The following is a 26,023-nucleotide window of genomic DNA, read 5'->3' as shown; positions in this document are numbered from 1 at the left end:
GGTCCTAACGCGAGGACCCCGCGGGGGGCTGTCCGCAGCGAGGCCGGGTTCGCCACACCCCGCTGCCTGTCCGGACACGCCCTCACTCGGGCCTGCGCTGCGGCGCGGCCCCCGGACGTTGGGGGTTCAGTCTCGGGCGGAGGTCCGCTGCCGGTGGATGGAGAGCAGTCACGACAGGCGGTAGGAAGGCTGCTCGGCCGGAGGCGCTCGTGGGCCTCCACCATGGCGGCGGCGATACGCGCTGCGCGATTCCTCCCTGCTCTGTGCGGCGCTTCGGCGGGTGAGAGCCGGGACGCTGGGAGCCGGAGCTTTGAGCCGAGAGGGAGCGGGGGTGGGGGCGGCTCTCCCGGGGCCTGCATTCGCCCGGGCGGGGAAAAGCAAGAAGCCGCAGCTCCTGGCCCCTCGCGCCGGGTTACCGGCTCACTGGGGTCTGCTGTGTGACCTTGCGTGCGTTCGCACAGGGCCTGGGTGTGTAAAGTGAGGATGGACTGCACGAGGTCCAGGGTCCCTTCCAGTTCACCAGGCGGCTGGTGCATGCTCGGCTAAGTGAGGAGGATCGTTGCAAGCCAGCATCGCCTTCCCCGCGGGCGCGACTTGCGGGTAGATCGAGGCCAGAGAAGCTCGAAAGGGAAATAGGCTGTCCTCCAGCTTGAGTCGGATAGGATTAGTGTCAGTTCTTTTAGATTTCGGGGTGATCAAAGCTCTTTATTAAAAAGAAGGATGTTGGTAGTGTCCCCCACCCCATGTTCGTTGTTTGCAGCCCGAGGAGAGGCAGCCTACTATCCTCCAGCGCAACGTTTATCTCTAGGAACCAGTATACGATTGACCTGACCTCTGATCGCTCTATTTTATTTTATTATAAACCTGCAATCCAGCATTCGTAATTGTGAGATCTAAAGATCTGTGAAAATCGAAAAGTTCTTTTTTGTAACTTGTTTTGTTAGGAAACTTGACCTGAAATCCTTTGTCGGAAAATCTGACCTGAGAAATATTTTTACTTTTGTTTATGACCACCTCCTCTTTTTTCAAAGTCCTGTTCAAATAGCACCTAGCATCTGCAACTTTCTTCCGTGAGTTCTTATGTGTAGCAGGGTCTGTCTTAAGCTCTTTATGCTTTTTTCCTTCATCTTCACGATGTCTTTATGAGATAGATACCTTTACATTCCCATACAGATTAGGGAATTAGGACACACAGGTTGAGAAACTTGTTCAAGGTTAGACTGGAAGGATGTCAGGTTTTTCTAGCCATACCACCTGGTTCTAGAGCCTTTTTCTTTCTTTTTCTAGTGTATAAATTTTTTTTTTGATAGTGGTTTTATTGGGATGTAACTTACACACTATGTGATTCACCTTGTTAAACTATACAGTTCAGTGGTTTTTGGTATATTTACAGAGCTGTACAAAAAAGATCTTCACGACCCAGATAATCACAATGGTGTGATCACTCACCTAGAGCCAGACATGCTCTAATGTGAAGTCAAGTGGGCCTTAGGAAGCATCATTATGAACAAAGCTAGTGGAGGTGATGGAATTCCAGTTGAGCTATTTCAAATCCTAAAGGGTGATGCTATGAAAGTGCTGCACTCAATATGCCAGCAAATTTGGAAAACTCAGCCGTGGCCACAGGACTAGAAAAGGTCAGTTTTCATTTCAATCCCAAAGAAAGGCAATGCCAGAGAATGCTCAAACTACCACACAATTGCACTCATCTCACACGCTAGTAAAGTAATGCTCAAAATTCTCCAAGCCAGGCTTCAGCAATACGTGAACCATGAACTTCCAGATGTTCAAGCTGGTTTTAGAAAAGGCAGAGGAACCAGAGATCAAATTGCCAACATCTGCTGGATCATGGGAAAACCAAGAGAGTTTCAGAAAAACATCTATTTCTGCTTTATTGACTATGCCAAAGCCTCTGACTGTGTGGATCACAATAAACTGTGGAAAATTCTGAGAGATGGGAATACCAGACCACCTGACCTGCCTCTTGAGAAATCTGTATGCAGATCAGGAAGCAACAGTTAGAACTGGACATGGAACAACAGACTGGTTCCAAATAGGAAAAGGAGTACATCAAGGCTGTATATTGTCACCCTGCTTATTTAACTTATACGCAGAGTACATCATGAGAAACGCTGGGGTGGATGAAGCACACGCTGGAATCAAGATTGCCAGGAGAAATATCAATAACCTCAGATATGCAGAAGACACCACCCTTATGGCAGAAAGTGAAGAAGAACTAAAGAGCCTCTTGATGAAAGTGAAAGAAGAGAGTGAAAAAATTGGCCTAAAGCTCAATTGTCAGAAAACTAAGATCATGGCATCCGGTCCCATCACCTCATGGGAAATAGATGGGGAAACAGTGGCTGACTTTATTTTTTGGGGCTCCAAAATCACTGCAGATGGCGATTGCAGCCATGAAATTAAAAGACGCTTACTCCTTGGAAGGAAAGTTATAACCAACCTAGATAGCATATTAAAAGGCAGAGATATTACTTTGTCAACAAAGGTCTGTCTAGTCAAGGCTATGTTTTTTCCAGTGGTCGTGTACGGGTATGAGAGTTGGACTATAAAGAAAGCTGAGTGCTGAAGAATAGATGCTTTTGAACTGTGGTGTTGGAGAAGACTCTTGAGAGTCCCTTGGACTACAAGGAGGTCCAGCAAGTCCATCCTGAGGGAAATCAGTCCTGGGTGTTCATTGGAAGGACTGATGTTGAAGCTGAAACTCCAGTTCTTTGGCCACCTGATGTGAAGTGCTGACTCATTTGAAAAGACCCTGATGCTGGGAAAGATTGAGGGTGAGAGGAGAAGGGGACCACGGAGGATAAGATGGTTGGATGGCATCACCGACTCAACGGACATGAGTTTGGGTGGACTCTGGGAGTTGGTGATGGACAGGGAGGCCTGGCGTGCTGCCATTTATGGGATCACAAAGAGTCTGACACTACTGAGCGACTGCACTGACTGACTGACAGAGCTGTGTAACCATCCCCATAATAAACTTTAAAACATTTTAGTCTCCTCAGAAAGAACCTTACCCCTTCATGTCCTCCAGTTCCCTATTCCCCCAGCCCCCAGAAACCACTAATCTACTTTTTTTCCTCTGTTGTTTGCATGTTCTGGGTGTTTCGTATGAATGAAATCATGTAATACAGGATCTTTTTTGACTGTCTTTTTTCATTTAACATAGTGTTTTTCAGATTTGTCCATGTTGTGGCATAAATCAGTTCTTCCTTCTTAGGGCAGGATAATACTCTCTTCTGTGTATGTACTACATTTTGTTTATCCATTCATCACTTGAGCATGTGGGTTGTCTCTGCCTTTTGGCTGTTATGTGTAGTGTTGCTGTAAGTATTTGTGTGCAGGGCTTTTGTGTGTCTATTTTCATTTCTCATGTCTATGTACCTGGGAGTGGAATTGCTTGATTGAATGGAGACTCCCATGTTTCACTTTTTGAGGAGCTGCTAGACTGTGTTCTAAAGTCGCTGCACCTTTTTACATTCCCACCAGCGTGAGGATTTTTATTTCTCTACGTCCTTGCCAACACTTACTTTCTGTCTCTTTAACTATAGTGATCTTAGTGGAGGTGACGTGGCGTAAATGTGTAGTTCTGGTTTGCACTTGCCTGATGGTTAACGAATGCCCTTTTTTGAGGAGACTGTGTGAGGCTTGGTAACAGGTCAGGTGTGAGTGTGAAGCAGCCAGTGTGATGTGATGCAATCTACTTGGGCAAGTGGTCATGGTGCCCAGAAACTCTTCATTTACTTGTTTTGGTTCTTTTATACTATAGGTGTTGCTATTCCTTAGGTGTTAAACATGTTCCTTTTCTTGTAGAAATATATCTCAACCTTTTTTTTTAATATTTTTTATGTTCAGGTCATTTATTGTCCAGGCAGCTTTACCTAAACACCTTTCCAACAGCTTCCATTTGGGCACTGAAGGCCGTTCCCAGCAATGGTGAGATTATTTATCTAACTACCTTTTCTTCTAAGATCTGATGTTAAGAGTACTTTGTGTAGTTTCTAAAATGTAAAAGAATGAAGTACATTCTTTATAATAGAAGTGGGTAAGGTCTAAAGAGTATTTTTGAAATTTTTAATGATAATGGCTGTTATAATTCAAGGCTCTAAGACATAATAAACACGATTTATTGAATAATGATTTGTGTGTCAGGTTAATAGTATGTTATCTTGGTTAATCGTCATACCAGTTTTTAGTGACGGCGTTGTTATTCCCATTTTACAGATGCTAAAATGAGTCTCTTAGAGGCTAAGTGACTTGCTTCAGGTCACACAGCCAGTAATGGCAGGACTGGGTCCTGAGGTGTTTTGAATATTGTGATGTCTCCTTGAAACACAGTGTTTGCAGAAGGTTTTTGTTCTTTCCTGACAGTGCCGGGCCCTCTCTTCACTCACTTTGCAAAAAGGAAGGAAGCCAGTGCTTGCTGAGCCCATGTTATGCTTTGTTCTTGTTGTTCAGTCACTAAGTTGTGTCTGACTCTCTGACCACTGGTCATAAGCATAACATGATATTCCAGGTGGCTTGCTCAGGTGTAAAGAACCCGCCTGCCAATGCCGGAAGTGGCAGGCAAGGCTATAGTCCACGCGGTGGCGAAGAATTGGACAGGACTGAGGCGACTTAGCGTGCATATACTAGGTATTACATTATACCTATATCACTTACTGGTGTTGACTTTGTATTAGTTTGAGTGAAGTATACGAACCTTACCTCTTTGTGACCCTATAAACTGTAGCCTGCCAGGCTCCTCTGTCCATGAGATTTCCCAGGCAAGAGTACTAGAGTGGGTTGCCGTTCCTTCTCCAGGGGATCTTCCCGACTCAGGGATTGACCTCCCACTTCCGACATTGGCAGGCGGGTTCTTTACACCTGAGCAAGCCACCTGGGAATATCATGTTATGCTTATGGCCAGTTATGCTTATGGCCTCTTCTGCGTGGTCTCTGGTTAGGGCAGAGTTGAAATCCCGCTGTGTCCTCCCCAGGCTGGACTTTGCCTTTAGTCTTCCTTTCATCTTGTTAGCCCTGCAGTTGAGACGCCTTTGTGCTTGTTCAAGTGGTCCGAGCGCCTGGCTCTTCCTGCATCTGTTTCTTTGTTGTTCAGGTGATACGTTCAGTCATAAACTACCTACTCTGCCCTTGACTCTGAGCCCGGCAGTGTCCCAACCTGAGCGGATACAGGGCCTGGAGAAGGGTTCTGTGAGGAAGGCCAGAAAGCAGCACTCTTGCTAGGGGGACAGCCCCGCAGGAGGCTCTGGGGCGAGGAAAGTAATGACTGGTGGAATGAAGACACAGTTGTCCTCCTCTTTTTCTGCCTGTGCAACCATGACCAAACGACACCCTCAGCTTCCTTGTGTGTAAAATGAGGAAAGTAGTTCCTACTTTGAAGACTGCTATCTTAAAATACTACACTTCCAAGGAATACCAAAAGGTTTATACCTTAAAACCATTTCCCTTTGCTAGGCCTTCTCATTTTCCAGTGACACTTTATTTTAACTTCTACCTGGTTATATTTCCAAATAGATAGTGTATATTATTCTTTTCCCGGTTAACATCGTTATGCTAATTGAAGATTTAACTAAGCCCCATGTCTGCTTTTTCTGAGCGTAGACGCAAGCACAGTTTTGATGCGATCTAAATCCCGTGGACAGAGGAGCCTGGTGGGCTACAGTCCATGGGGTTGCAAGAGTCGGATACAAGTGAGTGACTGAGCTGAGCTGAGCTGAGTATTTCAAGGACTGCAACATTAAATAGCAAGAATAAATTAATGTGTCCTTGGTATTTTGTTGAAGATTGAGGGGGTTACAAGAAAAACTAAAACATACCCAGCGTAATGGGATTTAGAGTGATTGTTGAAGACCCGAATTTATTTAAAATGAAAAGCCACTAGTTTCTATTTATTTTTAGTTGAACCGTTTACTCAGCAAGCTGACAGGTCCAGAGAGATCTCCCTGTATTATCTGAGCCAGTGTCCAAAAGTTTGCTTTAATTTTTTAAAGAAAGAACTGTCCTCAAAATACGATTCTTAAAAGTTCAGCATTTTAGTGACTTGTTTTTATCAGTAAGAGTTAATTTGTCGGCGCTGGCAGTGTTTCTGCGCGGGCGTGGAGCATCTAACAGTTTTACTCTTGCCCACCTACAGGCCCTTTGTCATCTGCAGGAACCGGAGATAGCTGTCATTTTACCCGCTTGGCCCGCGTGCTACAGACACAGTGCTGCGTTTCTGCTCCCAGCAACTCGACGGCCCAGCAGTACAGATCCTATAGTTTCTTCACTAAATGTATGTAGTCTGGCCACAAACTTCCCATTTCATGAAACAGGAAAATAAAAGGTGCTTTGGTATCTTAATTTTTCTGCTTTTTCTTCTGCTTAAATGAATTTACACTTCAGAGGTTAATATATGATGTACAGGCATACCTCGTTTTATTGCACTTTGCTTTTTTGTGTTTTGAGGATATTGCATTTTTTGCACATTTAAGATTTGTGGCAACCCTGTGTTGGACAAATCTGTCTGCACCATTTTTTCTAACACTCTTTGCTCACTTTGTGTCTCTTGTGTTATATTCTGGTAATTCTTGCAATATTTCAAACTTTTGAGTTATTATTATATTTGACATGGTGATATGAGCTCAGTGATCTTTGATGTTGCTACTTTGACTTGCTAAAGATGAACATTTTTAGCCATAGAGTATTTTTAAAATTGAAGTGTATACTGTTGTTTTAGGCATAATGCTTTTAGACATAATGCTGCTGCTGCTACTGCTAAGTCGCTTCAGTCGTGTCCGACTCTGTGTGATCCTATTGCATGCTAAAGACTGTGGTATAGTGTAAACGTAACTTTTGTATGCACTTGGAAACCAAAAATTTGTGTGGCTCACTTGACTGTGCTGGTCACTTTGTTGCAGTGGTCTGGGGCCAAATCCAGATTGTTCTTGTTGTATTGTTTAGTCGCTCAGTCATGTCCAGTGACCCCATGGACTGCAGCATGCCAGGCTTCCCTGTCCGTCACCAACTCCCAGAGCTTGCTCAAAATCATGTCCGTTGAGTCAGTGTTGCCATCCAACCATCTCATCCTCTGTCGTTCCCTTCTCCTGCCTTCAGTCTTTCCCAGCGTTTAAGTAGCCAAAGTATTGGAACTTCAGCTTCAGCATCAGTCCTTCCAATGAATATTCAGGACTGATTTCCTTTAGGATTGACTGGTTTGATCTCCTTGCAGTCCAAGGGACTCTCAAGAGTCTTCTCCAACACCATAGTTCAAAAGCGTCAGTTCTTTGGTGCTCAGCCTTCTTTATGGTCCAACTCTCACATCCATACATGACTGCTGGAAAAACCATAGCTTTGACTAGATGGACCTTTGTTGGCAAAGTAATATCTCTGCTTTTTAATATGCTGTCTAGGTTGGTCATAGCTTTTCTTCCAAGGAACAACCGCCTTTTAATTTCATGGCTGTAGTCACCATCTGCAGTGATTTTGGAGCCCAAGAAAATAAAGTCTGTCACTGTTTGCGTTGTTTCCCCATCTATGCACCATGAAGTGATGGGACTGGATGCCATGATCTTCATTTTTTGAATGTTGAGTTTTAAGCCACTTTTTCTTTCTTTCACCTTCATCAAGAGGCTCTTTAGTTCCTCTTTGCTTCCTGCCATAAGGGTGGTGCCATCTGCATGTCCAAGTTTATTGATACTTTTCCCAGCAATCTTGATTCCAGCTTGTGCTTCATCCAGCCCGGCATTTTGCATGACGTGTGTTAAATAAGCAGGGTGACAATATACAGCCTTGATGTACTGCTTTTCCAATTTGCAGCCAGTCCATTATTCCATGTCCTGTTCTTACTGTTGGTTCTTAACCTGCATACAGGTTTCTCAGGAGGCAGGTAAGGTGGTCTGGTGTTTCCGTTTGTTGAAGAATTTTCCACAGTTTGTTGTGATCCTCTCAGTCAAAGGCTTTAGCACAGTCAGTGAAGCAGAAGTAGATGTTTTTCTGGAATCCAGATTTATCTCCATTAAAAGTGCTTGTACTGTGAACTTTCAAGTTTTTGATGGCATTTATAGATACCATCCTTTTCAAGGAATAAAGAAAAAAAGTCAGTGCTTAGTGAGAGTTTAGTTTGAGGTTGGTAATTTTATTTCAAACCTGTGGTTCTCTTAAATGAATCAGTGTTAATCTAAAGTTTGAGTTTAACTCTTTGCTTTGATCAGGAATACACAAAGCAGCATGTGATGTGGAAACTGACCTATTTTTCTGAGCTTTGGTTACAAAGATGAGTTCTAATAAACAGGATGCTCTATAGATGCAAAACATTAAAAAATGCTGTAAATCCAAAACATTTTCCTCTTTTCATTTTATCAAACCAAAGGATCAATGTGTAAGGCCTTTCAGGAAGCAAGCAGGTAGAACCTTTGAAGCCTAAGGGCTCATAAGAAAAGGAAAATGAAGATGCTCATTTGACTTCTAGAATGTGTTTAGTATTTCAGGCATGTAGATATATGTGTCTTAGATTTTTGACTAGTACAGCGTTTGTATGGCTCTGATTCTTTATTAAATTGGTAATGGAATAACTGGTTGTCATAAAATCAGTTGGTGATAACGTGAAAGGCAGAGTCCTTGTGAAGACAATTTAAATCTAATAAACAACGTGGCTATACCAGTAAAATTCAGAAGTAATCAGAAGTAAAGAATCTGAATATTCCACAAGTACAGAGGGGAAAATACTCTCTGCAATGTATGGCAGGAAAGGTTGGCAGAGCCCAGAAATTCACAGATGGAAACAAATCAGTGGTGTCAGGGTCTGTATATCACAGTAAAAGATAATCACCTAAGAAGTACAGGCGTGCATGGGCGAGAACTAACTGTCAGACCCCATGCATGCTCATCTTTCCCAAGTGTTGGTCAGGTTTTCATTAGAGTTGAAGACGAATTTGGGCATCTTGTTTTGAAGGATATACAGAAATATAGGGCATTTTCAGAATAGAGCAGACAAATAAATGACTAAGTTTTATGGGTTCAAATTGTAGAGTTGGTTCTTTGGGCTGAAGGTGAAGGTGCAGCCGCTCAGTCGTGTCCGACTCTTTGCGACCCCGCGGACTGTAGCCTACCAGGCTCCTCCGTCCAGGGGATTCTCCAGGCAAGAATACTGGAGTGGGTTGCCATTTCCTTCTCCAGAGGATCTTCCCGACCCAGGGATCGAACCCAGGTCTCCCGCATTGGAGGCAGACGCTTTAACCTCTAGGCTAGTTACAGTGGAGGCAGGAGGGCAGGGCAGAGCCCTGTCACGCAGGTGATAAATGTTCAGGGAACACACCTATAGGAAAGTAACTGGGATGTAAATGTTGGTTGTCTTTTGTGCTGGGGAGGCCGTATTCTGTAAAAGGAGTAGCGTCAAATCTTGGGTTTTTCAAATGGAAATCATGTGGAATGTGCAAAGGATGTTTTAATTTTGCTTTCATTGCCATAGTGATGCAGGTGACCCACCTTCTTCCAGCCCTTTTTACCCAACAGGAATAAATCAGTAGGCCCTGAACCACTGCTTGAAGAAATTCTGTGACACCTGTCTCTCTTTACAGTGACAGCAGACGAGCTCTGGAAAGGTGCTTTAGCAGAAACTGGTGCCGGAGCAAGAAAAGGAAGAGGCAAAAGAACCAAGAGAAAGAGAAGGAAGGATTTGAACAGGGGTCAGATCATTGGTGAAGGTAAACTTACTTACGAAAACAGCGATTGTGCTTTCTAAGATTTTTTTTTCTCTCCAAAACTTGATAGAATGTTTTACGAACTAGAAACATCAAAACATTTCTTATGAAGGGCATTAGGAAATGTGGTTTTAGAGTCCAGCCAAATGGCTTATTGCCCCATGATTCAGGGGAAGAAAATCCCATAGAAAGAGATTCATTCATTGAGCTATTTATTCCACAGGCCTTAAGTGCCCTTGTGCGGCATCTGCTGTGAAAGGCCCTGTGCTCAAAGAATTTGCAGTTCAGTGGTAGAAAATTAGAATTAGCCAACTTTCTCTGCTAAGGGTTAGGAAGGAAGTATTCTCAGCCTTGTGAGCCACATGGTCCCTGTTACAGCCATTCAACTCTGCTCTTGTAGCAGACGAATAGCTATAGGTAATACATAACCGAATGGGCATAGCTGTGTTCCAGTAAAACTCTATTTACAAAAACAAGTGTGTGGGAGTCTTAGTTTGTGGACTGGGGATCCCCTGAATTGAAAGTGAGGAGTCTTAATTGCTCAACCACCAGGGAAGTCCCTTGATGCCTTTTTTATTTTCTTTAATCTCAGTTGCCTCTGCTAAGGAAACCACTGATTTCATTTTGATGTGTTTCCTTCTGACATTTTCTGGTTTTTTTAATTTAAACTTTTTATTTTATATCGGGTTATAGCCGATTAACAATCCTAACATTTCTAATGCTTTTCTATACATAACCTAAGAGGAATATACATTTTCTTTTAAAATTATTAGATCATATCACATGGTACATAGTCTCTTATACTTCATTTTTTTTCACTCAGTAATAGGTCTTAGAAGTTATTCCATATCAAGACCTACAGGGCTGCCTTATTCTTTGAGTTTAATGCAGCGTATTTCATGGGTTGGATAAGCCACAGTTCATTTTGCTGTTTCAATATTGTTAGACAGTTAGATTGTTTCTCTTTTTGGCCTTTACAAATAACACTTCAGTGGACACCCTTGTCCAAGCACACACATGCTTCATAACCGAGTGGCAGTGTGTCTCTAGGCAGTACCATTAAGTGGAATTATTGGCTGTTACGATGGGCATGTTTAAAATTTTAGTAGACGGTGCCAAGTGGCCTGTAGAGTGAGTATATTAGTTTAAGCTCCCACCAGCAGTGTCTATCTGTATGCCCATTGCCTGGCATTTTAATACTCAAGAAATGAATGCTTTTAAAAGAATTATTTCTGTGTGTTTTTAAACCTTCAGGGCGTCGTGGCTTCCTATGGCCTGGTCTGAATGCCCCACTTATGAAAAGTGGAGCTATACAGACCATCACTCAAAGAAGCAAGGAAGAGCAAGAAAAGGTGGAGGCTGACATGGTCCAACAGAGAGAAGAGTGGGACCGGAAGAGGAAGATGAAGGTTAAACGGGAGCGAGGATGGAGCGGAAACTCGTGGGGTGGCGTCAGTCTTGGCCCCCCTGACCCCGGTCCCAATGGAGGTAGCAGAGTCCTGGTTTCCCTTATGTTGTGATGGAGAGGGCACTGCTAGTTTCTGGAATTCTTTAATATGCTTCTGTTTACTCCTCTGTTTAGATTGCCCTTTTCTAAAACAAGAATTTGAATATCACTGGAATAACTTCACATTGTTAACCAACTGTATTTTATGAAACACTAGAGGCCTGTAAACCAAGAAGTATTCCACAGATAGGATGCAAAGCACTGGGTTCTGGTGTCTTCCTTGTGTGGCTTCTCAGAGCCTTCGGGTGTGGTGGTGTGCATTACGCCTATTCCGAGTCACCCATAGTACGCAGTTTCCCAAGTGCTGTTGGTATGGAGCAACATGCCTTGGGAATGCTATTTTGATAACAGAAGAAACCGGATAGTTGTCATTAAGCATCCTAAAACAACACATGAAATAAAAGTTGATAATATTTATCAGATGAAATTAGAAAACAAAGTCATCTCCCCCACTGTTTCCTGAGTATGTAAAGAAGTAAAAACCATCTGAAAATTTTGTTCGTGTCCATGAATAGGAGATGAGAAAGCAGGCAAGAGTTTGGCTGCTTTCTTAAGTTTGGCTTAAAGAGGAGAGGGGAGGAGAGGTTGAGATCGAGAGACTCAGGCCAGCACACTGAGGACTTAGAAGAATACTTCCACTGGGAGAATACGATATGGGGGGAGAGGAAAAAAACCCATGACCTTAAGTCCCTCTTGGGGGTCCAGATTTAGCCTGTAGATAAATGGATGAACTTGTGACAGAAGAAAGGGCAGTGGACAGAGTCCAGTGAGCTGTATTTTGGCAGTGTGAGTGTTGTCTCTCCAGAGGCTTCCTTGAGTCTTTGAGAAGGAGAGGGGAACATGGACAAGTGTGGCCACCAGAGTGTGTGGATGCAAACGCAACGTGTCTGGGACTGGCCTCAGAATTACCCAGTGGAGTGGGAATTGGTCCGAGCTCAGAGGAAAGGAGATTGACGTGAGTTGATAATCACTGAAGCCAGCTAATGGTACATAAACTTACATTTTGCTGGTTGTTCCATTGTCTATGGATGTAAATTTTCTATAGTCAAAATTAAAGAACAGGGAGTGTTTGAAATAGCTGCTCTGGTGAGAAGAGAGAGACCTAAGTAAGAGGATGTAGAAGGCCCGCAGACAGCAGAGAGCACTCAGCTGAATTGGAGACCGTGAGTTTTTAGTGGCCCCAGTGTGTGCCGTGCTTTGACTTCTCCGTTGTCACACCCAGCAGGTCAGGTGTGGCCAGACAGCTGCACTGACTGCATCCTGGATGGTGTGGTGGAGCGGGGAGGAGGCGAGCGAGTTGAGGACATTCACAAGACCTAGCGGAAGTGGTGGACGGTAGTGTCTTGACTGAGTGGCAGAGGCTGGAGGACCAGAGGGGTGATGGAGAAAAGGGAACGGGGGTCAAGAGTCTGGAGATGCTGGCCAAGCCCCAAGAACCAGTACTTTTGAGTCACTGAGTGCAAGCTGGAGGGGTAGGAGAAAGCAGTCAGGAAGATGGTGGCCGGGTTTATGAAGTTAGGGGTGGAACAGTTTCTGGTGGTGATGAGGACCAGGGTGCGGCCTTGACAGTGGCGCCAGAATATCTGAGATTCTTAGTGAAACGTCAGTGAGGGTGCCGCTGTTAGAAAATGCTGTCATGTACTAATTACACGGACTCATTTACCTAAATTCCTGTTTTTTTCTCTCCCTGCAGAAACGTATGATGATTTCGATACCAGGATACTTGAGGTAGGCATGCTGAACTAAATACCGAGTTAAGCCTCCGGAGAAGTTGCGGTAGGAGATATTGAGGGGGTGCGGCAGGAGGAACAGTGAAGAAAAGCCTTTGATGTGCCGCTTTCTGAGCTGTAGGGCTGCTTTGTGTGAGGAAATGATGAAACTTCAATTTCAGTTCTCTTCTGACTGCTGCCCTTTTGGGGGGCTGCTCATCAGGGTCTCGTGGCAAGGTGACTTCAGTGGTATTGTTGATAGCAGAATTGGGAGACTGCATTAAATTTCCTCCTTAAAGCAAAGGCTGCAGTAGCAGCTTCTCTCAGAATCAACTGTATCTGACACCTAGTTCAGGAAGCAGAGGTTGAGGGGAGACATGGGGAGGGGTAGAAAGCTTGGAGTTACTGTGAATGTCCAGCTCTTGCTGAGGAAAGGTTCTGCTGGGCTGCTTATAGGCTCTTGAAACTGAAGTCTGTATCAGGTCAATTTCAATCGCTTTTTCCAGGGCGTTTCCTGAAATCGTCAACTTCCCTTTGAGCTCACTTGGTATTAAATGCCATATGGAATGTGTTGAGTTTGTGATTGATTGTGTACATTATTTCTTCAGTATCAATTACGTTCAAGTTTAAAATATATTTACAAGTACTTTACGTCTTTGGGTCTTGGTGTACCGCTTGTGGAAGTTAGTTCCTTTGAAGAATTTTGTCCGTGGGGGTGATTTCCTTGAGCTCCCTTTTTCTTTCAGTTCACTTTATGGGAAAGGGGCCACTACGTAAGCAGTTAACAGTTTCGTAGTTCTTGGTGAATGTATAAATATGCCCCCAAATGTAGATTTTTCTACAGTGCATAGCAATCAGGTATTTCAGAAGTTTCTGTCTTCTCTTGAGTCTGATCCATAGAGATCCACTTCTGTGCTGGTTATTTCTGAACCCTGCGTTTTATCATTTGTAAGATTGACACTTTTTCATATTTTAGCATCTCTGCTATTGGGATGTGTCAGTCAGTCGGTTACCAACTGTGTTCAGGTTTAATCAGCAACTTTTTTTCTTTCATGTGGTGCCTTCATTAAAATAAGATAGACTGTGTTTTACAGTTTCAAATCTCTTTAGAAGTTATCTCAGTCAGATCGTCTAACCAGCTTGTAAAATAAGAAGAGAAAGTCCCATTTCCATTTTACTCCTGAAGAAAGAGCCCAGATGGAGGCTCCTGGGGAGGAAGTGTGCTGTTTGTGCTCGTGGGAGTGAGGGACGGTGTGTGTGTTCACTGTGTGTGTGTGTGTGTGTTCACTGTGTGTGTGTGTTCACTGTGTGTGTGTATTCACTGTGTGTCTGTGTGTGTGTGTGTGCATGTGTGTGTGTTCACTGTGTGTGTGTGTGTGTGTGTCTGTGTTCACTGTGTGTGTGTGTTCACTGTGTGTGTGTGTGTCTGTCTGTGTGTGTATGTGTCTGTCTGTGTGTGTATGTGTGTGTGTCTGTGTCTGTGTGTCTGTAGGCTCCTCTGGTTCCCTACTCCAGAATTTCCTTAGGGGGTAACATGTATGGCCATTTTGTCCTCTAGGTGAGAAATGTTTTCAACATGACCGCCAAAGAGGGAAGGAAGAAGTCCGTCCGCGTCCTGGTCGCTGTGGGGAACGGCCGAGGAGCCGCAGGTGAGGGGTAGGGCATGAGGAGCTGGTGCTGGGGCTGGACGGGCACGGCCTGCGCTCAGCTGTGCCCTCAGTGGCTTCAGGCTTATTCCACTGACTGTCTTTTAGTGGCTTAGGCTCACAGACCTTGTGGTGAGCCCAAGTAATGCCTTAGAGGGAAAAGAGAGCTCTTACTACACCTGCTTTTTCCCATGAGGACGGTGAATATTTTAAAAGGCTTAAGACACAGGTATATTATGTATAATAGTGAAAGAAAACTGGGGGTGGGGAGAGAGACAGTAAATATTCCACAATAGGGATACGGTTACCAGAAGAGCATATGTAACCAAGCATTGTGATACTTTATAGCATTAAACAATTATGGGAAATTACTTACAAAAGAATCATTAGGTCAAACAGACAAACTGAAAACCACTTCATATAAGACTAACATAATCCCATTTTTAAAAAGTATGTTTATATGCAAAGAAAAGCCTATAAGGATTGGAAGAGTATGCACTGAAAAGATTAAAAATGTTTAATTAGTATGTTTGCCAGTTCTTCAGATTTCTTCTTACTCTTCAGTAAAGTTTCCACAGTGAACATCTGTTTTTGAAATGGACACGTGAATGTGTAAGGGAAAGAAAACTGGGAAACTGCCTATTCACATCCATACTGACACTTTATTTTTTTTTTCATGCTGACACTCTATAAAACAGGTATTTATAATACCTGTAGATAGAATGTTGCCAAAGGAAACGACTCTTGAACAGCTCCTTTTCTTCCCAGAAATTCTGTGTCCTATACCACCGTATATTTTCTGTAGAGGTGACCTGGTTTCTCTATTTTTTCCGTCCTGGGTCTCTGCTGCTGCGCGGGCTTCGCGCTGCCGGTGTTGAGCGTGGCGCTCTCTGGTTGCCGTGCACGAGCTCCTCATGCAGCGGCCTCTCTTGTTGCAGAGAAGGCTCTGGGTGTGGGAGCTTCAGTGCTGTGGCTCCCGGGCTGCAGAGGACAGACTCAGTAGCTGCGGTGCATGGGCTCCACCGCGTGTGGGATCTTCCCAGATCAGGGGTCATGCCTGCGTCTTCCGCAGGCAGATCATTTACCCCTGGGCCGCCGGAGAAGCCCAACACTGAGCTGCTTGTGCGTGTCATCTATTGTGCTTTTGCAAGTACGCCAGTAGGGGAAATTTCTTGCAGTGAAATTGCCACCTCAGATATTTTTACTTTTTCTTTAAAAGGTTTTGCCATTGGGAAAGCCGCTGAACGGGCAGATGCTTTCAGAAAAGTATGTACATGTTTTTCTTTGTTAACAGTAAAAGATCAATAATGTCTGTGCTAGACTTCGTGGGAACCATAGAAAAATACTTACTGTCAAAAGTTACTGATGTCATAAAAGGCAATTTCAGAAGGGCCTGTGTTCTTGCATCATTTCTGACCTTGTGATTGCTTACTGGGACTATGAGATAGCGGGGAGTGTTTGAACACTGACAGAATGTTAAACAATATTAAGGAATTACTGATTTGGTTTTGGTTTTGGGTTTTTTATTTTTTTTGCTGTGGTAGTGATGTTATTATTATTTTTTTTTTTCAAAATTAAATCCTTGACTTTTGGAAGCATCTACTGAAATTTTGGTGTAAATTTGCAGTTTCCATAATAAAATATTTTATAAAAGGTATTTTTTGAATCTCTGAGAAAATGTAAATTCCCAACAAGAGATCTAAGAAAATGATTTTCCTTCTTTCTTTCAGGCAAAGAATAGAGCCGTTCACTATTTGCATTATATAGAACGATATGAAGACCATACCAGTGAGTGTTTATCTTTTCTTTTAAAATTTTCAGGCTTATCCTCGTTTCTTTATGTGTGGCAGTATGTCTCCGTAGGTATTTTTGTGTTTCTCTGCATGTTACTACCTTCTTTCATATAAATAGATAAAATGTGGAAACAGAATTGCTCTCCTGAGAAGGTTAGTAATGAGTGAAATCAGAGTTGGTTACTCATCCGTGGCCGACGCATGATGGCTGCTTAGGGTCGTGTCGGTTGCTTTGTGGTGTTTGCAAGGGCATTAAAGCTGTACCCCTAACCCTTCCTATGTTTCTGTTTTTACCCTCCAGTATACCATGATATTTCCTTAACATTTAAAAGGACACATATCAAGATGAAGAAACAACCCAGAGGTAACTAAAAAAATTCTTATGATGTGTTGGAGGGAAAGCAGAGAAACTGTCCCAGTTTCATCCTGACCCCTGTTTTTGCTCACCTTTGCCTGAACTCATTTTGAAAACACCAAAATGGACAGGGCTAAGTTAGATTTAAGTAGATTAGGTTTTTGGGGAAGTAAAAAGCAGTTAGCCTTGGGACTTCCCTGGTGGGCCAGTGGTTAAGACCTCAAGCTTCCAATGCAGGGGGCTCAGGTTCGATCCCCATTTGGGGAACTGAAATACCACGTACTGCAAATCACGACAGAAAATAAATGAATTAAATGTATAATTCAATGATTTTTTGTAAAAAAAGTAGTCAACCTACTTAGACTCATATGATTAAACATTCCAGGGGTATCGGTGGGTGGGAAGAGCACTTAGTGAATAGGACACAGCAGCTGGAGGAGTAGTTGAGTTTGTAGTGGGAACATCGGTTCAGTCAGTCAGTTCAGTCGCTCAGCGGTGTCCGACTCTTTGCAACCGCATGGACTGCAGCAGCCCAGGCCTCCCTGTCCGTCACCAACTCCTGGAGTTTATTCAGACTCACGTCTGCTGAGTTGGTGATGCCATCCAACCATCTCATCCTCTCTTGTCCCCTTCTCCCGCCTTCAGTCTTCCCCAGCATCAGGGTCTTTTCCTGATGAGTCAGTTCTTCACATAAGGTGGCCAAAGGATTGGAGTTTCAGCTTCAACATCAGTCCTTCCCATGAATATTCAGGACTGATTTCCTTTAGGATGGATTGTTGGCTCTCCTTGCTGTCCAAGGGACTCTCCAAAGTCTTCTCCAACACCACAGTTCAAAAGCATCAGTTCTTCAAAAGCATTGGTTACTCCTAGAGAATTCACTGATGGGTGCTACAGATGGTTCTTTTCCAATAGTGTATTCAGTTCTATTAATTTACTCTCATCATTAAGTGTGAATTGAACAACTTTGGTGAGCCAGGTGCTACACTAGGCTCTGAGGATCTGGAGATGGGCCCTTGTCCTGTCTTGGGAAGAGTAGTCAGTCAGAATTTAGGGTCATGGGGCTATGCCAGTTATGCCCAGTATACTCAGGCAGTAGAATTCTTAAACATTCTGATGTGTGTTTCACCTGTGGTTCTACAGTAAAAATGTTTTTGTGTAACTCTAGGTAATATCTGAAAAAGTCTGGCTCAGAAGATAGAATGCACACAGGATTTAAGTTTTTCATGCCAAAGCTTCAGTACAGCTTTGCTAGAGTCATGGCATGGAAATAAGAAAGAAAAAAAAAAATCAAATGCAGTACCAACTATATTAGTGCACCTGAACTTGCCTTCTGCTTCAAAATCATGAGTAATCATTCATATGCCAGATAATACAAACATTGATCATTAGAAAAAGTATTGAGTTGAGCACTTGGACATTAAGGTTTAAACCTGTGCTGTCCCATTTGGCTTTTGAGTACTTGAAAGGTGGCTTCTGGGAGCCCCTGTGTCAGATACCACCAGATTTCAAAGGCTCCATATGAAAAAAAAAAAAAAAAAAAAAGGAATAGCTCAAAAATATTATGGTATTGATGACGTATAGAAATGATAATGCTTTGGACATACCTCCTTTGAAAAAATCTTTTAAATATGTGAGTGAGTGAGTGAGTGAAGTCGCTCAGTTCTGTCCGACTCTTTGCAAGCCCATGGACTGTAGCCCCCCTAGGCTCCTCCATTCATGGGATTCTCCAGGCAAGAATACTGGAGTGGGTTGCCATTTCCTTCTCCAGAGGATCTTCCTGACCCAGGGATCGAACCCAGGTCTCCCGCATTGCAGGCAGATGCTTTACTGTCTGAAAGAGGCCGTCAAATGGACATGACCTATAAAGGCAATTTTGATGGTTTTACATAGTAATGACCTCTAATGGAAGAGAACACAAATGGGAACTATTTGAGATACATTTCTATGTAAAATGTAGTTTGCACATAATTCAGCATTTTAAATGAGCACTCTGCAACCGAGACCAAATATCAATCATCTCTTGAGGTTTTCTACTATGTACCAACGTCAAATCTACATAGGAACAAATGTTACTCCTGCTTTTTTCTTCTATATCAAATGTCCTGAAGCCTTTGTGTCTCTCTGGAGCGAGGCCAAGTTTCTGAAGGCACATTCTAGTATAAACATCATCGATGGGGTAGAGAAGGACCCGGTCAGTTACACTGTACAGTCTCAGGGCCAGGTGGCCGGAGTAGAGGAATCTGCTTCTTTGAGGAATCCGCCTCCTCCTGCATAAGGCGGGTAGACGCCAGTGTAAACAACTTCCGGGATGTAGTACTTGAGTTTCTTATCCCGATGAGGTCCAGCATTATGAATCACGTCACCAATAAACAAAATCTTTGGCTTTGTTCCCAGATAAGCTGTTCAAGTAATTGAGGAGTAAAAATGTAATTCAAGTACAAATGTTTCTGCAGGATAATTTGGAAACATATATATGGCTTGCATTTGTGGCTTGCGTAATGTTTTTGTTAGACTTGTTATTTGGATACATCTTTATCTGAATGATTTTTGAAAGACTGCTGGTTCTAATTGCAGAAGTTACTCTTTTTTTTTTTTTAAATCTTTGCTGTCTTCTGATTAAAGCTGTATTTTTCAGCTCAGCTTTAAGATATGTGCTGGGTTTTATGCCTGGCTAATCAGAGTGCTAGAGCACTTCCCAAGTGGTGCAGTGGTAAAGAATCTGCCTGCCAACGCAGGAGCCGCAGGAAATGCGGGCTCGATCCCTGGGTCAGGAAGATACCTGGGAGAAGGAAGTGGCAACCCACTCCAGTGTTCTTGCCTGGAGAATGGCAAGGACAGAGGAGCCTGACTGGGCTACAGTCCATGGGGTCGTGAAGAGCTGGACGTGACTGAGCAGCTAACCAGCAACAACATGGGAAGGGATTACAGGTAGCCAAGAGTAGGGTGAGTGGCTGGAGAGGGAACCACTGAAGATTTAGAGACCAGCGTGGAGGTGAGAAGGGCGGGCCAGTAACTAGGAGGCAGTCTGGGGGAGGGTGTGTTACTGAAGCCAAGAGTTTTTCCGGAAGGAGGAAGTGGATGATGTCTCTATTCAGTGCAGCTGACCATTCAAGGAGGGTGAGAACAGGTGTGCCTGGTGAGCCTTAGCTAACATGGACATGGGGTGCCAAGAAACTTCAGGCTCTCTGTTAGTCTTAACAGCCCTATTTTTTGTCCATGTGTTTAACAGACTTATAGGTATATATATTTTAAAATTAGTCATTTAATTAGTTTTTGGTTGTGTGGATCTCTGTTGCTCCTCACGGGCTTTCTGTAGCTGCGGTGTGCACACAGTCAGGAGTTGTGGGGCACAGGCTTAATTGCTCCAAGGCGTGTGGGATCTTCCTGGACCAGAGATCAAACCCACGGTCCCTGCATTAGCAGGCAGATTCTTCACCACTGAGCCAGCAGGGAAGTCCAGAAACATATATATTATTTACTTGGTCCTTATAGCATCTCATTTAAATCAGTGTCATCCTGGAAGTTCGGGAAGTTGTGAAAGGTCACCCAGCTGGGAAGTGATGAACCCAGAATGTGAACCAACATCTGAACCCAGAGCTGGAAGCCATGTGCAGCCAGCAGGTGGCGCCACCTGCACTGTGGGCAAGTGGGCAGGCATTTGACTTGATTTTCCTCTTTGCAGGCTATGGCCTCCGCTGCCACCGAGCCATCACCACCATCTGCCGGCTCATCGGCATCAAAGACATGTATGCCAAGGTCTCTGGCTCCGTCAACATGCTCAACCTCACCCGGGGCCTCTTCCAGGGGCTCTCGCACCAGGTAAGTCAGCCCTGCGCTCGGAAACTGAGGAGCCAGTTTGTATTTCAGTGGCCTGCTCTGAGACCAGCATCTCCTGGGCAGTCCTGGAGTTGCTCTTGGGCCACCTGAGGACCAGGCATTCTTTGTCTCTGGCTGCATCAGGTTAATAATCCAACTGAAGAGGTAATTCATGAGGATTATCCTTTTAAAAAAAAGCTGCATGGGTTTTTGAAGTTTTAAAATTAAGTATTTTTAAAAGCCAGTACTTATAATCTGCTTTTATTATGGAAAGAGTATGTGCTTGTCCAAAAACTCCGACAACATAAAAATGTTAAATAAAAAGAGGAAGTCCCTTTGCTAATTCTGTCCTTTCAGCTGGAACTGGGGTGGAGACCCCTGGGCACTTGCACTCGAGAGTGGTCCCGAGTCAGTTTCATGTCGCCGGCAGAGGTTGTTCAGGGCGACATCTGAGTCAGTAGGAGCCGTGCACGCGGTGGTTCAGGTTATTTCTCCACATAGATGGGGCCACCGGGCCCCTGCCCAGCTAACCCTCAGCCTGGGCTGGGCTCACAGTCGCACCAGTGGCAGGGGGGAAGGGCTGTCATTGCAGGGGCCCCTCCTCAGGTCTGCAGGGCTGGCTTGTCCCTTGAAAGAAAGGCTGGGTGGACCTCAGCAGAGCTGAGTGAGCAGAAAGACAGCCAGGTTCAAGAGGCATTCACGGGCCTCCATTTGCTGCGGACTTCGGCAGGGGGACAGAGTGCGCTGGCTGTTTCTGAATAAAGTGATCCAGGGAGTAATTGTAGTGGTCACTGTTTAAAATAGGAAAACTAATCGAAAGAAAAGTTTTGCCTAAAAGAACTTTTTTGATCAGCTGTGTGTTAGTACTATCTGAAAACATCTTTCAAAAGCACTTCTAAATTTAAACTTACTTTTAGAGACTTAATTGTTGGGTATAACTTAAAATATTTGTTTTTGGGTTATATTTATGGTCAAGCAGACCTGCTCTTCTATGTGATATTTTGTTTTGTGTTGGTACTTTGAATCTTAGGCTACAGTGACTACGTATCCTCTCTTCCAAAATGGCATCAGCTATAAAAAGTTGCGTTGTGCTACTCAAAAAAAATGACACCAGTGTAAGCGACGTGCCACTGATGATAAGACACTCCAGTTTATTTATTTATTTATGAATTAGCACTTCTCTCTTGTAATTTCAAATATATGCAGAATTAGAATAGTACAAGGTGTACTATCTTTTAGATATTTTAATATACTGTCTGTAAACCATCTATTGAGTTTACTCCCCTGTGTCCAGACTTTTATGGCTACCATCTGTTACGAATCCTCACGGCTCTGTTACACACCAACAGTTAGCTGCTCGTGCACCCCCAGCCACCCCCAGTCATTTTGAACCAAATCTCAGACATCAGTTTATCTCGCGCATAAATATTTCATCATGTATCTCTAAAAGATAAGGATTAAAAAGTACCAGACAGTACTACCATCATGCCTAAAAAATCACCAGTAGCTCAATATCAAACATCTAGTCAGTGTTCATAGAAATGTATCCATGTCAGATTAAAAAACATTTTTTATATAGTTCATTGAATCAGATGGCAGAAAAGATCAATACATTTAAAATCTTTGCTGTGTCTTTTAAATCACTTTTAATCTGGAAGCTCTGTTTTTCTTTTTTCTCTACGTTTTTTGTTGTTGAAGAAATCGGGTTGTTTGTCCCAGTCTGGTGCTGGATATCTGAGGATACTTGACGTCCTCTCTCCCTGCATGTCCTGTAAATTGGCAGCTAGAGCAGGGGCATGATGAGATTCAAGTTCACTTTGGGGCGCAGCATGGCACATGACTGGGAGGGTGGGGGCAACAGGAGACCGGAGGCCAAGGCCCTTTCTTCATGGCCCTTGGGGGTGGGGAGGTGGGGTGGGCTGCTGCTGCCCTCAGCAGGTCACCGTTAGCATAGCCGCAGGAAGTTCCTGCTCTTTGAGTTAAAGACTTCAGATTTTTTTGTGTCTTTTTTTTTTTAAGTAAAATCTTACTTTCAATCACTCTTACATGTATTCAGTTAGCCAATAAACCTGATATTATATTACCTGGGCCACGTTTCCTGCTGTAATAATCACCCTCAGTTAATGAACTCTTAAGAGTTGCTACATTTTAATCAGGCAGACAGTTCTGCCAGACCAGGTGAACATCAGGGGCAGACCGCGTAAGACCAGCCTCACAGACCTAACCTGGTGTTCTCTCCGTTTGGTTGTGCCCAGGAAACCCACCAACAGCTGGCTGATAAGAAGAGTCTTCATGTTGTGGAATTCCGGGAGGAATGTGGCCCTCTGCCCATTGTGGTTGCCTCACCACAGGGGGCCTTGAGAAAGGATCCGGAGCCGGAAGATGAGGTTCCAGACATCAAATTGGACTGGGACGACGTCAAGGCCATGCAGGGAATGAAGCGCTCTGTGTGGTCAGGTTTAAAGAGAGCTGCCATGTAGGCCCCCCTCCTGCCTCAGCCAGCCTGGCACTGGGTGCTTCCAGCCCCTGGGAGAGACTCATTCTCTCACACTTGAGATTGTTGGTTTTTTTTTTAAAAAGGAAAGGCCAACCTTACATTTCTTTATTTATGAATAATAAAAAATGCAGATGTAATTGACTGAGCACATCATACATCCCAGTCACTGTGATAGGAACTTTACATACGTGTCTTAGTTAAAAACTACTTCAAATATTTATTTAAACTAGTAAAAATCAAATGCGTTGGGGAGGCAGGGCTTCTAGTCTGACCTGATAAAAAATGATGTGCAGCCAGTTACTTGACTGTAACACAGTTAGAAAGCTGAGGAAAACATGCAAGCTTAGTTCTTTTTGACTCTAGAAATTCTCTTTTTAGTAAACCTATGTATCCGTGTTTGGGTGGTTGCTCTAGGTGTTATTAATAGCTTAGTGATAAAGAATCTGCCAGCAGTGCAGAAGCTCCAGGAGATGCCCGTTTGATCCCTGGGTTGGGAAGATCCCCTGGAGGAGGGCATGACAGCCCACTCCAGTATTCTTGCCTGGAGAATCCCATGGACAGAGGAGCCTGGCGGGCTACAGTCCAAGGGGTGGCAAAGAGTTGGACAGGACTAAGGCGGATTAGTGTGCGCACACTAGGTATTACATTATACTTATATCACTTACTGGTGCTGACTTTGTACTGGTTTGAGTGGAGGAGATGAACCTTACCTGTCTTCAAATCCCTTTGCCTCCCCTGTTTGTGTAATTGGTTTAGGGTTCCCTCTGCGTGCACTGAGAACCACACTAGAGTCATTATGCTTTTGCTTCAGTCATCAAACATAATATCGAAACTCAAGAAGAAGAAAAGCCTATTTTATTGACCCATGTTTTTGCTCTTCCAGTCATTCTTTCCTGATATTCCTAGAGTCCTTTTGTCATTTTGAGTGGGGCAAAGCCAGGTTGCCCTCGCTGTGTATCCCCTTTGCTCACATGCTGGCCACACTCCCCACACTTCTGATACTAGATGTGGGGTGGAGTGGACAAGTGTTTCCTTCCCGAGCAATCCTCTGCAACACCAGCTGGATGTCCTACAATTTAACTCAGTTCTGACGCTGCCTACCTGGAGCTTACGTCAAGACTCCCCTGGCTAAGGGCTCAGTTCCCCAGGACTGGCCCACCCCACTTCATAGCCAGTCGCAAGTCTGGTTGTTACTAGGCTTCGGACTGATGACTGTAAATCAGAAGTTGCTCTGACTTTCTGCCTGCCAGTTTGGCATAAAAGGATATGATAAAGGGTACACATGAGTTTCCAGATGGGAGAGGTGCAAAATTTTTTAATTTTCATAGAGTCTAGTTTTGTTTTTTATTGTATGTATCTGTGGCATTCTATTGGAGAAGGCAATGGCAACCCACTCCAGTGTTCTTGCCTGGAGAATCCCAGGGACAGAGGAGCCTGGTGGGCTGCCGTCTATGGGGTCGCACAGAGTCGGACACGCCTGAAGCGACTTGGTGGCAGCAGCAGGGCATTCTGTATGAGAAACGATTGTTAAATCCAGTGTCATGAAGCTTTTGCCCTGTGTTCTCTTCAGAGTTTTATAAGTTTGGGCCTTACATTTAGGCCTTTGGTTTCTTTTGAGCAAATCCTCATGTTGTGCACCTTAGGCTTCTCCAGTGTTACGTGACAACTGGATCTTAGTAAAACTGGAGGGGACAAATGGAGGGCAGTAGGGCGGGAAGACAAGGGAGCAGCGGGCAGAGGGTACCCAGGAGGCCCGCCGCGAGTGCCAGCCCTAGCACCAACCCAGTGGGCGCACTTGGCCAGTCTGGTGCCCCGCAGCCTCCTGTTCTCCATCTGTAGTGGCCCCAGCCCCTCCTGGGACTGCTGTCCCCTAGGGCGGGCGTGGGGCAGACTGAGGGTGCTGAGGCCTGGCTGCTCAGGCTGGGTGGGACTTGGCTCTTTGTTCCATGAATTTAAAGACACGCAGTTACCTTCTTCACAAAGCACCAGCTGGACTGGGGGTGGGGGCTTTGATTTTAGCGGGCTGCAATATGGACCTCTGACTCTTGGTCACATATAGACATCAGGTTCTGACTCCTTTCTCTGGCCCAAGGAGGGTCTTGGGTCTTGGTTCCATGAACTTAAAAACACCCAAGTATACACCTTCACAAAGCATCGGTTGAACAGGGGTCTTTGGCCTCGTAGGGGCTGCAATGTGGAGCTCGGTGGTTGCCTGAACGGGCCTGGCCTTGACTGCTGCTCAGAGCAGGCAGCCCTTTCAGGAAGTGCACTGTGCCCAGGACCTGGACCCAGCTGCGTGGCCACCTGCAGAGTCTGCTGGTGGTCCAGGCCTGCCCCTGTGCCCGGTGTCAACCCCCCGCCGATGTCCTCTGCCCACTGGCCTCAGGTCCACTACAAGGTCTTGTCTCACTGTCACTTCCTGAGAAGCCAGAGGACAGACCTTCGTGGGGACAGGTCTGGGCACCTGAGGACAGGGAGTGACTACAGAGCTTCAAGGGCAGAGGAGGCCAGCCCCACCAGCTCCAGTTCTCACCAGCGAGCGCACCCATCTCCCTGCCTGTGAAAGGCCAGTTGTGGCTGTGTCCTGTGCCCAATGGGGAGGATGACAGGAGGCGCTCTATGCCGGAGCTGCCTGGCCCAGGGCAAGAGCTCCAAATGTGGCAGGCAACAAGGTCACAGTGCAGATGTGGGTCCTTTGGGCAGTTGTGTTTGAGTTTTGGTGTGACTGGCCCTTTGGTCCAGGACAGGGCTGGACCAAGAAGACAATCTCTGAGGCATGTCCCACTGTCCTTGGGGAGGGCAACGAGTTTCGCCCCAGAGGAAGTTCCCTCCTGCTCAAGACCCAGAGGCAGAACTGAAGAACTGAGGCATGCTAGCCATGAGGGGCTTGGGGAGCAGACAGCACCCCGCACCTGGAGGTCCCAGCACAGAGTAGGTGCTCCATCAGCATCCAGACTCTGTGGTCTGAGGACCTTTCTGCTATTGCCCAGCTTCTTACATGC

General features: G+C 44.7%; 1 protein-coding gene across 1 annotated transcript; it reads left to right on the top strand.

The window, feature by feature from the left end:
- MRPS5 (mitochondrial ribosomal protein S5) lies at window positions 15-23,169 on the top strand. Its single transcript, XM_018054825.1, has 12 exons — window positions 15-280; window positions 3,874-3,954; window positions 6,155-6,292; window positions 9,576-9,701; window positions 10,953-11,186; window positions 12,899-12,933; window positions 14,473-14,563; window positions 15,780-15,826; window positions 16,291-16,348; window positions 16,655-16,717; window positions 20,391-20,527; window positions 22,780-23,169. Exons 1-12 carry the CDS (start codon window positions 223-225, stop codon window positions 23,002-23,004), a joined length of 1,293 nt encoding a protein of 430 aa, XP_017910314.1. The 5' UTR covers window positions 15-222; the 3' UTR covers window positions 23,005-23,169.

This window comes from Capra hircus, chromosome 11 (assembly GCF_001704415.2).
Source record: "Capra hircus breed San Clemente chromosome 11, ASM170441v1, whole genome shotgun sequence".
Taxonomy (NCBI): Eukaryota; Metazoa; Chordata; class Mammalia; order Artiodactyla; family Bovidae; genus Capra; species Capra hircus.
The sequence above is the reverse complement of the archived record's forward strand: the minus strand, read 5'-3'. Positions and strand labels throughout refer to the sequence as shown.

What these genes read in the sequence shown, in the direction of transcription:
- MRPS5 (XM_018054825.1), top strand. Translation starts at nt 223, where the DNA reads ATGGCGGCGGCGATACGCGCTGCGCGATTCCTCCCTGCTCTGTGCGGC. An exon ending in CTATAGTTTCTTCACTAAAT is followed by an intron (nt 6,293 to 9,575) that starts GTATGTAGTCTG and finishes CTCTCTTTACAG; the next exon opens with TGACAGCAGACGAGCTCTGG. An exon ending in GGGTCAGATCATTGGTGAAG is followed by an intron (nt 9,702 to 10,952) that starts GTAAACTTACTT and finishes TTAAACCTTCAG; the next exon opens with GGCGTCGTGGCTTCCTATGG.